The 12,871-nt window shown below is 37.5% G+C and overlaps 2 protein-coding genes across 7 annotated transcripts in view; both read left to right on the forward strand.

Moving 5' to 3' along the window:
• The window catches only part of LOC125673480 (inositol polyphosphate 5-phosphatase OCRL-like), an 80,412-nt gene extending 75,653 nt beyond the window's left edge, over window positions 1-4,759 (forward strand). For 3 of the 6 annotated variants that reach the window (XM_056159095.1, XM_056159097.1, XM_056159096.1), the window contains one exon: window positions 739-4,759. In XM_056159095.1, coding sequence (XP_056015070.1) covers window positions 739-890 — 152 coding nt within the window. In that variant the 3' untranslated portion in view covers window positions 891-4,759. The remainder of the gene's footprint in view (window positions 1-738) is intronic. The other 3 variants (XR_008801276.1, XR_008801278.1, XR_008801277.1) reach the window with 2 other exon arrangements.
• A 1,994-nt stretch (window positions 4,760-6,753) lies between these two features.
• Window positions 6,754-9,408, forward strand: LOC125675013 (neuropeptide Y receptor type 5-like). Its single transcript, XM_048912469.2, has one exon. It carries the CDS (start codon window positions 6,952-6,954, stop codon window positions 8,296-8,298), a length of 1,347 nt encoding a protein of 448 aa, XP_048768426.2. The 5' UTR covers window positions 6,754-6,951; the 3' UTR covers window positions 8,299-9,408.
• The last annotated feature ends 3,463 nt before the right edge of the window (window positions 9,409-12,871 follow it).

Below are 12,871 nucleotides of genomic sequence, written 5' to 3' on the forward strand. Positions count from 1 at the left end.
CAGATATCAACGACAGAAATGGCTATCGTTACAATTGTACAGATATCAACGACAGAAATGGCTATCGTTACAATTGTACAGATATCAACGACAGAAATGGCTATCGTTACAATTGTACAGATATCAACGACAGAAATGGCTATCGTTACTATTGTACAGATATCAACGATAGAACATTGGAATTGTAGATACATGTACGCACTGTTGGCTTTCTTTGTTGATCATTATAACCAAGATAGAAGATGAATCACATGAAATTGATATGTGAAATGAATTTTGCTATATATACATGTATGTGAATATGTGTTTGTAAATACTGTCATTAATTTGGTTCCATCATTACTGAATTTTCTTGAATGACAGTTTTTCGTTGATTTGTCGAAAGAACCAAACCACAAAATTAAAAACTAACTACATGCGACATAGCTAAATTAAGAACTCAATCTGCCCATGTTAAAGTGTAGCTATTGGTTTAATTTCAATATCTGAAGCCAACAAACATTAGCTATGTGTATGTATTAGTAGGGTTCAGTAGTGTTCAGTGTAGAGCCAGCATATTACATCATGTAAACAATGACGGAGTTTTATCTTGGATATTAGTCCCTGGTAAAATTCTGCACAATAATGATATAGGTTGTATAGAGGGTTTAGATGATTATTGCAATAATAATCTCAACTGATGAAAGTTCTCTTTTAAAATTGCCAATGATTTTGTGATGGGGATTTTTTTTTTTACAGCCTCGATCTTTGGAGAAATCTTCCTGCGTGCCCCGCCTGTTCGTCTAGCTAGATCCCTATCCACTCCAGCGGGTAAAGCCAAGGCAAAGGAGGAAGAAATGAAGAGAGGAGCTTTCGTGTACCACTTTCTAGCCAATGAGACGGACGATTAATGGGGGGGGGGGGGGGGGGGTTCTCCCAGTCCCACATGATGGAAGCCAGAGAACATTAGAATGAGAAAAGTTACATGTTCTGGGTGTTTTTATTAATAGATCCTTTAGGATTGAAGGAACTGTGAGGAATGAGTAGATTTCTATTTCAGTGAACCAAGCTGAGAATCTGGATTGATTTGAGTTAGATTTATAATTTCTCTCTGTGTAGGGGATGTAGGGCTTGCTGCATGTGTCGAATGTAAACTCTGTAATTGAAGATCATGTAAGTTGCTTGATGGATATCGGTGTGTGTGTCAGGAACATTACCCAAGTGTTAAATTTTTTTTAGACAAATAGAGAAAAAAATTCCATAAGATTGTATTGAGGGAGCACTGCATACTTTCTGTGCTAAATCTTAAAACAATGAATTATTTCATCTGAATGATAAAACATGCCCCTGATACACCAGTATATATAACTGCTTTCTAGATCCCTGCAATAGTTGTACATATGTAGAGCTACGTAATTAAACGAAATGTGCAAATTACAAAATCAACACATGACAGTGAAAGGTGGTTTTCAGATGATAATTAGAAAATTCGAAATTGATCTCCAGATTTTCTGCTACTTTTTAATAGTAAATATGTGTGGCCCGTTTTTGGTAGCATCATGGGGAAAAGATTAAATGACCGAAGCATACTAACCTAACTGTTATAATTACTCCTAATTACGAAAAATACTAACTGTCTGCTATTAATTTGTGCAAGATAGAAAATCACACTGCCAGATATCATAGAGTCTACTTGATTTCAGATATCTTAAAGTGTACTTGATTTCAAATATCATACGGTACTTGATTTCAGATACATGTATCATACAGTACTCGATGTTTGTACTCTTGTACAATTTCAAGAAATATTTCTTAGTATGTTTCAATTTGTTAGATATTTTGCCAACCTTATTTTAATCTTATTTAGCAGGATTTGTAGAAGACATAGAAATATTTAGTTAATTCAATCTCTCAAGGAATTTATTATTTAGATATGCTTACATTGCATGGTTTTGTGCGTTGATTTACAGAACACCTGTAACATATTTACAGAATACACAAGTGTTATTTGGGACCAGTTTGTAGTAGGAAATTTTTTTTGATTTGTGAATAATTCTTACAATATCTTATGTTATTGAATGTCTTGCTGTGATATTGCCTTCCGAAGTTCATGTATTTAACAAGTGCATTTATGTCGACCCAGCTGAGTGTGGTGTGGATTCTGTAGAGATGGACATTGAAATTTGTGGTTATAACAATGGAATTTTTTAGTGACGTCGTAAATAGCTACACTTATTATTTATCCTAGATGTAGCTAGGCTTATTATTTTGTTTGTTTGTTTAGAAAGAATTCAGGATAATTTTAAAAAAAATTCCATTCTAACTTTTGACCTAGATTAAACCAGAATATTGTGGACCAGTTTATTGGTTAATATGCAGAGATGACTCCTGTATGAGAGCAACTTATTTCATTTACAAAATGTCTAATGCCAGAATCACAGCCCCACCCCCACCCCACCCCCTAACTTAAACATTAGGTACCTTGACAGCCCCACCCCCTAACATTAGGTACCCTTGACAGCCCCACCCCCTAATTTAAACATTAGGTACCCTTGACATGTATGATACATATAAAGTATACCCATACCTTCAGAGTGTCTGTAACCAGAGTGTAGAAGAATATTTCTTGTTTAATTATTAATGATCTATTTCTTAATGATGTACGAGTGTACTATTGCATGTATGACATTTTACATTGGAACGTCTAGTTTACCTCCTTAGTTATTCACAGGCATATATAGAACTATCATTCAAATTCTACAACAAATATGCACAAATCTCCTCTCTTTTAGTGTGAATAAATACACTTTGATTAAAAGGCAATCTGCACTTTTGCTAATTCACCCAAAGAAAAACACATTTTAAAACCCAGTCCCAAAAGGTAACTATTCCAAATTCTCTTAGATGTTCCAATGAATTATTGATTAATTATTGATTCCGTTTCGTACTTCTTTGCACTCCCTACAGGAGAGTTCCTTTGTTTGACAGATTTGCAGATGCACTATAATTTCTCTTTTGCTGGTGATGTTGCAAACTCTTTTCACGTGACGCTGGATTTAGTTTTTAGATGTGCTGTGGCTTGCATATTCTTCAATCTGTTTTGTGTGTTGTTCATCTTTGATGGACATACATATGATTTTGAATTGATAGAATTAACATAAAACCTTATTCATTAGATCCCTAAATATGCAATTGACCTTAATGTTGGGTTGGGTTTTTTGGGGGGTTGGTTGGTTTTTTTTTAGGTGTCTGTATAGATTTCATTTGCATTCTGTAAAAAAAACTTTCATTTTCAAAATGACTTTTAATTTATTTTTATTAATTACATGTATCATGCTATTGTAGCTCCAACCCATAATAGCTACATGTATACTATGTGTTACTATGGCAACATGATTTCATTCAGTAGCGTGCTATTGTAGCTCCAATGTTAGTTACACTATGTGTTACTATGGCAACATGATTTCATTCAGTAGCGTGCTATTGTAGTTCCAATGTTACTCACACTATGTGTTACTATGGCAATATGATTTCATTCAGTAGGTGCTATTGTAGTTCCAATGTTACTCACACTATGTGTTACTATGGCAATATGATTTCATTCAGTAGGTGCTATTGTAGTTACAATGTTACTCACACTATGTGTTACTATGGCAACATGATTTTCACTATAGATTGGCCTAAGTACAGTTGAAACTCAGCATCTAGAACATCAATATCTCGAATACTATGGATATGTTGAAGTGAATTGCAAGTTTCAAATGTATTTTTCTTTTGTGTTTTAACCACAACATCTTGAACCCTCGGAAATCTCGAAGTTTTTTTTTCAGAACCCCAAGTTTGAGATAACAAGGTTTGACTGGAGCAGTATGAAACACACCCAGGATTGAATCAGCTTGTACTATAAAATGTAAATAATGTGGTCATCAGGTCTTTTTATTTATTTTATTTTTGGTCACAGAAAACCTTGGATATTTGTAAGAAGAATTTTTTTAGCACCCCCACCCCCACCTCACTCTCTCCACCACACCCTCACCCCACCCCCATCCCACTCCCTCCACCCCCACATTGGCATTCGTGAAATAGCAGCAGCATCTCTACTTATTTTTTTTCTGGCATGATTTTGACATACTTCTCACCAAGCCGTTTTTATTGTTTGAGATTTATTATCGTACGATAACTTCTATTTATGATTAAGCTATGAGGACCGTTTAAATTCCTCGGCTGTAGTGAATACGCTTGATTAATGACAATTTCTCCGATATGCATCATGGTCTAATTTTTTTCATACATTCTGTAAAATAAGAACTTTTGTCAGCTATTCAGAATAGAGAACATAACACCAGATTCAATCGTTTTCTTTTATTCTCAAGTAAATTGAAAGATTAAAACTCCATTCGAGTTGCACATCACTTTCATATTTATATATATATTTTATGTTAATTCTGTTATATGTAACAAATATAACTGAAAAACAAAAGATATGAATTATAATTATTATGCTTATAACCATATTGTCCTCTGTCTTTCTATAATAAGTACCTGAATATTGATGATTATGTATATATTTATTGAGAGTGGAGAAACACAGTCAGCTGATTTTATCATTGTTACTCCTGTGCAGCACATTATAATCAGCTGTTTCAGTACTAAGTAACAGAGATCTGATGTACATTCTGCCACTCATAGTATACATGTAACCACAGCAGGCTAATCGTGATGAAAACCTACTTTGTTGCTTAAGTGCAATGATTTGCAATAAAGTTTCTGAAGTATTGATTTTTCATTGTCTGATATTTTGTTCTCGAGTTTGAATTGACAGATCATATGGAACTTTATACGCTGTGAAACTCATGCACCATATAAAGCATGATTACAAAAAGATAAATAGACTTCGACAACATTTTTTGAGAAATATTTTTGTGCGGGCTAAAACGCCTGGATGGAAATTTCACTGGGTTAGTTTTCTACTCTTGTCCGGTATCAGCAATTTCTACCCAGAGTTATCGTTCCTTATACTCAAACATTTCTCAAAATTAGCATCGTTATTCTACGTGTAAATTCACTAATTTCTCGGGGTTAATAAAACTAAGAACTAATTCAGGAAGAAGGGCGGGCAACTCTTTGTAGGTTTTAATCCTAATCAGGTTCGTAGCTACTTGATTTTGTATATAGCTACCTGTAACATCATTTGCGAGAAAGAGACATCTTTGCTGTTCGCGTTATAAAATTTGTTTCTCAAAAATAACTGCATTATATAGTCCCGGTTTATAATTAAATCAGCATCACAATGTCCCTTCAATCAAATTTAACGTCCCTTTTGAATTTCAAATCAACATCATGTCGACTATCACCTTAATGTACACCATGCATGTAGCAGACGGAACAGGGTAGTCTGTTATCGGTAAATTCCACCATACATACCATGACGTGGAAAACAACGAGAGAGAAAATCGTAAAACGAATGTAAAGTCAAAGTTCACACGGTGAGTTGCCGTTATCAATCATTTTGTGGATTCTTTTGGATTTGGAAGTTGACATCTATGAATAAAAAATAGGTTATTTCATTGCTTGGCTTTACCCTGGACCTACTGGGGTTCCCAAGGTGGCCCACAGACACCTTACCCTGGACCAACTGGGGGTCCCAAGGTGGCCCGCAGACCCCTTACCATATTACTTTGCATACACTTTATTTTCTTTTTGGCAACGCGCCTGATAGTGCATCGTCGCAAACCACGGGTTATTGTTTCATATAGACCGAAACAATAACCCGTGGTTTGCGACGATGCTGATCGTGTAGTCTAGCAATATCTGCATTTCAACAAAATCCAATGCTTCTCGTGTTACAGAAAGACTTGACATCTGCGTGATATTACTTTATTTAATACGTATATCTTTGCAACTGAAGTTGAAAAAATATTTTTATGTGAGCATTTCGCATGAATCTTGGGGAAAACCCTCGAGACGTTTACAAGAGGTTTAGTGTAGGACTAATACATATGTGTGTAGGTGTACGGAACGATAACTCTGGGTAGAGATTGCAGTATTTGTCAAGTTGATATGGTTCATTGTTTTGCAGTCTTACAACAGTCGTCTGTTCTAGGTTCTGTGTGCTATAGCAGTTTGTTCATCATGAACTCGAGACCTCACGGTCGTGAACTGAACGCCCAAACCACGGAGCCCTCCGTCAGTCGAGCTGCTGGTGAAACAGAAATATTTTGTCGTGTTTGATAGATCTGTATGTAGAAAAAATAAAACAACAAATTTCACGCGTTCCATATTTACTACATAATCTAAATATAATATTCCGGTTTCTACAATTCTCGGGTATTTTTTCAGCGCCCAGGGTAATTTTAAACTTATACTGTTTAGGTAGAGTCTGTACACTGTATGTTGATTTCTCATCTAGTTAAGGACTAGCATACCCCCACCCCACCCCCGGTAGAGGGGTACTTCATTATTATTTAAATATGTAATATTGTAACACAGGCACTAGACGTTTTAAATATCTATAATTGAAAAATTGTCTTCCTGTAAACATAGTATTCATATTATGTTTACAGGAAGACAATTTTTTTTATTATTATAAATATTTAAAACGTCGAGTGCCTGTGTATTGTAAGGCCGTATCATCAGCTATTCCCAGCCCTACAAGGCTAGCACTAATTTGGAACAAAACCCGCTGCTGTCGGTGTTTAAATGTAAGGAAAAAATACTTCATTGTAAAAATACACAAAAAAGGTTCCGAAAATCTGAACATCCGAGATGCATTGTGTCATTTCCGGAAAAGGAGCACTTGAATTATTAACAATACATAGTGGCGCCCCAGTACATACCGGGAAATAACACCACTACTCGGTACATTCCGATGAAACAGAGTTTGTTATCGGTCGAATATGGTGTAAATACAGCAATTTGTTTGTAACTTTCTTCGGATTTATTCTTAATGACAATACTTTCTGTTGGAAGTTGATGGAAACGAACGTCAGCGAAAGGATGGTGAATTTGACCAGCAACCAGTCCGTGGTTGGGGACCTTGCCGACTGGAATAGCGAAATCGCTGCTGATCGTCTGCCCAACACAGTCGTACTGTGTTTTTATATGATAATTGGAGTGATTGGTAATTTACTTGTTATTCTTGTGTACAAATCTCGCACGCACATGCAGACGGACAATCGTTATTTCATTTTGTTTCTGGCGGAGCTGGATCTTGTTGCTGTAGTGCTCTGCTCTGCCTACTCCTTGTTCCTCAACTTCTCCTTCGTTCTCCCCAAAAGTGGTTCTGTGTGTAGAGTGTTTTCATTCTTTATCCAGACAGGGGGCGTGACCTCTGGGATCGTGTTGCTGTACATCTCTATTCAGCGCTACAAGTTAGTGTGTAGACCAACACGACGCCAGATCAGCGCACGACACCGAAAAATCATGTTGGGGATCAGTCTCATAGCAGGCGCGGCTTTTTCGAGTCCTATCTCGGCGTTTTACAATGTAAGCGAAGTATATGATGCTGGGAGAAATGTGACGGGGTTCGAGTGCGGTATTGTGAAGCCTACGCCTCTCCATGGCGTTTTATTCTCAATTTATAACGGAATCTTATTACTGGCAACAATAGTCGTACTGGTTACCATGGCAGTTTTATACACATTGATTTTGAAATCAATGAGAAAAAGAAGCGCCACATTCAAAGAACGCGAGAGCCGACGAAAGCAGCTTCGCGAAATGGCTGATGCCAATACGGTTGATTTATCCAGCGAGGACTTTTTGAACAGTTCGTCTCAAATGCAGACAAGTGACACTGGCATTGAATCGCGAAATTCGCAATTTATTCTAAGCGAAATAACGAAGGATAAACACCCGAGATCCTCTATGATTATCGATAGAGACGATCGTATGAATCCCAGAGACCCAGTCTGTCAGCGGAATTCTTGTGTAGACAACCACTCAAATAAGCTGACGACAAAACGCAAACGCAAAGCCAGCTATCAAGCTGTCAAGAACCATTTTTCAACACATCGATACTCGTACATTTTTATATCTATAACATTCTTCTTTGCCCTATCGTACATACCCACTGTGATAGTGTCGGCTTTGGAGTCCCGATCTACTTATTTTTGGATAAACCAATCATATTCCGCCTTGCAGATTTTCCTGATTTTGCGCAGGATGTACATTTTCAATCACATTGTGAATCCAGTAATATATGGCTATTTTGATCGATCATTTCGAAGGGAGGTGAAAAAATTACTACGTAAAATGCTGTGTGGCCTGGTGAAAACCGAAAATAACAGTATGTCGGACAAGACGAGTGGAAACCATTACTAGACCGCCGTACTTATACAGAATTGTATATAATGGGATGTGTTATTAGAAAGTATGTAATGCTCAGAATATGCATCGATTTTTATTACTTCCAATCATTTCTCCCACCTTGAATTGCCATCAGAGCAACCTTGAATTGCCATCAGAGCAGACCTTTAAATGAAGAATAAAGGGGAAAAGTGTCTTCAATACAATTTTCTCAGAAGTCGAATTAATATGAAAGTTTCCCTTCCGTGCGAATGTGAAACAATCAATCTAATTAAAATCAAATCTTCTCTAACCGTTAACTGCAGACGGAATCTGACAGCAATGTAATTGTTCCCAATCTCATGGATAATACATTACGTATTCGACCAGTAATAATAGCTTGACGAAGAATCAAGGACCAATCAGGAATCGGTTTACTAAAAAGTTTTCGGATTGTAGGTTCACAAAAGAATAGCGCGGTGTCGATCCACGAAAAGTTTAGACGAATTCCAAATATCAGTGCTAAAGGAAGAGCAAAGGAAGATCTAAGATATTATACATCCATTATCGTTAAAATATATTTTCTGTGGCGTCCTAACATTGTTCATCGATAATTCTCCCGTACTTTCTCGGTAATTATTGGCATGCGTATGATAATCAGAACTTTCATGTTAGCGAAAGCCGTCATTTCATTAGTTACGTGTAAAAGGTGAAATAACATGACCCAGGCGAAAGTTCGCAACTGTGTAGGCCTATGCGTCATTTACGAGAGAGAGAGAGAGGGGGGGATTTGCCGTTGAAATATTTGTGCCTAAAAAATAACTGCATTATACAGTCCCGGTTTATAATTTAATCAGCATCATAATGTCAATTCAATCAATTTAAAGTATTTTTCGGATTTCAAATCATCAACATCTTGTCGAATATCACTTTGATATACTTCATGTATAGTAGGCGGACTGGGGTATTTTTTGTTAGTAGTAACATTTACCTTATACATACTATGTAGTCAAAAAAAACCAAAAAAACGGGGGGAAATCGTATTCAAAATGAATGTAAAGACAGTCCTAGTATACTCACAGTGAGTAGGCATTATCAAACATTTTGGAAATAATTTTGTGAATTCTTTTGGTTTTGGAAATTGACCCAAAAAAAAACCTGTTCTATGCACAAAAAATGGTTGATTTCATTGGTAAATTCCACATGCAAAGCCCTGGACTTACTGGGACCTCAAGGCGGTCCCCATACCCTGCAAAGCCCTGGACTTACTGGGACCTCAAGGCGGTCCCCATACCCCTTGCTGTACTTTGCGTATTCTTCATTTTCTTACTTTCTACGCGCCTGACATGACCTCCAATGCAATGCTGTTAGATCTTTCTCATGTGTATCGGTTAGAGAAGATCTGATTTTAATTGGTGAAACAACGTACGTTCATTATTGTAAATAATTTTCACAGAGTGTAATCTAGCCATGCCATCATCACTTCCGGTACTTTATGAAGTAAAGCTGCACTGTTAAACAATCGTAATGATGAGCAAAAAGTGACACACACCCCCCCCCCCCCCCCCTCCCTCCTTATATTGAAGATGGTGACTTGACCAATTAATGTTTGTTATCTTAATATTTCATGCTCTTTGTATAAAAGTGAGGCTTGGATCAAAAGTAAGCTGGTCTAAATGAACCTGTGGCCTGGCACCAGTGGTTAAATCACTTACTCTTAGTAAGTCAAAGCATAAATAAATGTATGTGACAATTGACTCATTTATATAATGTTCTGAAAGAAACAAGATGTCTGCCGTGATTACCTGTCTCTTCATTCACAATAGACACAGTCCTCACTAACAACCTCAGCTACACAATAGACACACTCCTCACTAACCTCAGCTACACAATAGATACACTCCTCACTAACCTCAGCTACACAATAGATACAGTCCCCACTAACCTCAGCTTCACAATAGATAGTCCTCACTAACCTCAGCTTCACAATAGACACACTCCTCACTAACCTCAGCTTCACAATAGATACACTCCTCACTAACCTCAGCTACACAATAGATACAGTCCCCACTAACCTCAGCTTCACAATAGATAGTCCTCACTAACCTCAGCTTCACAATAGACACACTCCTCACTAACCTCAGCTTCACAATAGATACAGTCCTCACTAACCTCAGCTTCACAATAGATAGTCCTCACTAACCTCAGCTTCACAATAGACACACTCCTCACTAACCTCAGCTTCACAATAGATACAGTCCTCACTAACCTCAGCTTCACAATAGATAGTCCTCACTAACCTCAGCTTCACAATAGACACACTCCTCACTAACCTCAGCTTCACAATAGACACACTCCTCACTAACCTCAGCTTCACAATAGATAGTCCTCACTAACCTCAGCTTCACAATAGATACACTCCTCACTAACCTCAGCTTCACAATAGATACACTCCTCACTAACCTCAGCTTCACAATAGACACAGTCCTCACTAACCTCAGCTTCACAATAGACACAGTCCTCACTAACCTCAGCTTCACAATAGATAGTCCTCACTAACCTCAGCTTCACAATAGACACAGTCCTCACTAACCTCAGCTTCACAATAGATACAGTCCTCACTAACCTCAGCTTCACAATAGACACAGTCCTCACTAACCTCAGCTTCACAATAGACACACTCCTCACTAACCTCAGCTTCACAATAGACACAGTCCTCACTAACCTCAGCTTCACAATAGATACACTCCTCACTAACCTCAGCTTCACAATAGATACACTCCTCACTAACCTCAGCTTCACAATAGATAGTCCTCACTAACCTCAGCTTCACAATAGATACAGTCCTCACTAACCTCAGCTTCACAATAGACACACTCCTCACTAACCTCAGCTTCACAATAGACACACTCCTCACTAACCTCAGCTTCACAATAGATACAGTCCTCACTAACCTCAGCTTCACAATAGATAGTCCTCACTAACCTCAGCTTCACAATAGATACAGTCCTCACTAACCTCAGCTTCACAATAGACACACTCCTCACTAACCTCAGCTTCACAATAGACACAGTCCTCACTAACCTCAGCTTCACAATAGACACAGTCCTCACTAACCTCAGCTTCACAATAGATACACTCCTCACTAACCTCAGCTTCACAATAGATACAGTCCTCACTAACCTCAGCTTCACAATAGACACACTCCTCACTAACCTCAGCTTCACAATAGATACACTCCTCACTAACCTCAGCTTCACAATAGATAGTCCTCACTAACCTCAGCTTCACAATAGACACAGTCCTCACTAACCTCAGCTTCACAATAGATACAGTCCTCACTAACCTCAGCTTCACAATAGACACACTCCTCACTAACCTCAGCTTCACAATAGACACAGTCCTCACTAACCTCAGCTTCACAATAGATACACTCCTCACTAACCTCAGCTTCACAATAGATAGTCCTCACTAACCTCAGCTTCACAATAGACACACTCCTCACTAACCTCACCTTCACAATGAATACAGTTCTGACTAACCTCAGCTTTACTATAGATATAGGTTTAGATAAAAAAAAAAAATTAAAAAAAAACCACAGAGTCGTCCACTTCTGATTTGTACTTAAATATCTTATTAAATGTAGATATCAACTCAACTTTATGACAAACGGAATGATTTCAGCTTCTCCATCGTTAACTTTCCATATTTATGTAGCAATATTCCATTATCACCTGCATATGGTGTTTATATATCTCAGCTTATTCGATATGCAAGAGCTTGTTCGGTGTATGGTCGGTTTTTAAATCGAGGCAAGCTACTGACAAACAAGTTGATGATAAAAAGGGTTTCAACAGTCACGTTTAGAATTAACATTTCATAAATTCTATGGTCGTTATAACAATCTAGTTTGCCAATATAACCTATCATTGGGTCAGATGCTGTCTGACATGTTTCATACCGATTGTTAAACCGTTCTTGGCACACTGATTTTGACTACGGATAACTCCGTTTACCTTATCAAGATATGGGGCTCACAGCGGGTGTGACTGGTCGACAGGAGATGCTTAATCCTCCTAGCTACCTGGTCCCATCTTTGGTGTGTCCAGGGGTCCGTGTTTGCCCAGCTATCTATTTTGTGTTGCTTATAGGGGTTGTGGGATTGATCACTGTTCGTTATCTTCGCCTTTCATACAACAGATCTAGACTGTGTGTACACGTGTAAAAGGAAATATTTTATGGCGAAAAGTATATGTATATTTTACAACATCCCCCACCCCCCATTGTAGAGAGAAAAGTAAAAAAAAAAATGTTTTAGTAAACAATACCGACAACAAAAAATATAAACCATGAGATGGATAGTATTATGGCAGATAATACAGTCACCAATCGGTTAACGATATATAGTTAACCAATCCTACGAATATCAAACAAACAAAAAATATAAACCATGCATTTATTCTGTAACTGTTCAATAGATATGGATACTGGAAATAGTAATGATGAGAGCCCTTACTTAGGCATTTATTGGTCGGTACTTTGGTTTATTAGTCGGTACTTTGGCATTTATTAGTCAGTAATTTGGTATTTATTGGTCAGTAATTTGGTA

This window comes from Ostrea edulis, chromosome 3, assembly GCF_947568905.1.
Source record: "Ostrea edulis chromosome 3, xbOstEdul1.1, whole genome shotgun sequence".
In the NCBI taxonomy this organism is placed as follows: Eukaryota; Metazoa; Mollusca; class Bivalvia; order Ostreida; family Ostreidae; genus Ostrea; species Ostrea edulis.

Excerpts from the sequence above, each read along its gene's own strand:
- LOC125675013 (XM_048912469.2), top strand. The coding sequence starts at position 6,952 with ATGGAAACGAACGTCAGCGAAAGGATGGTGAATTTGACCAGCAACCAG.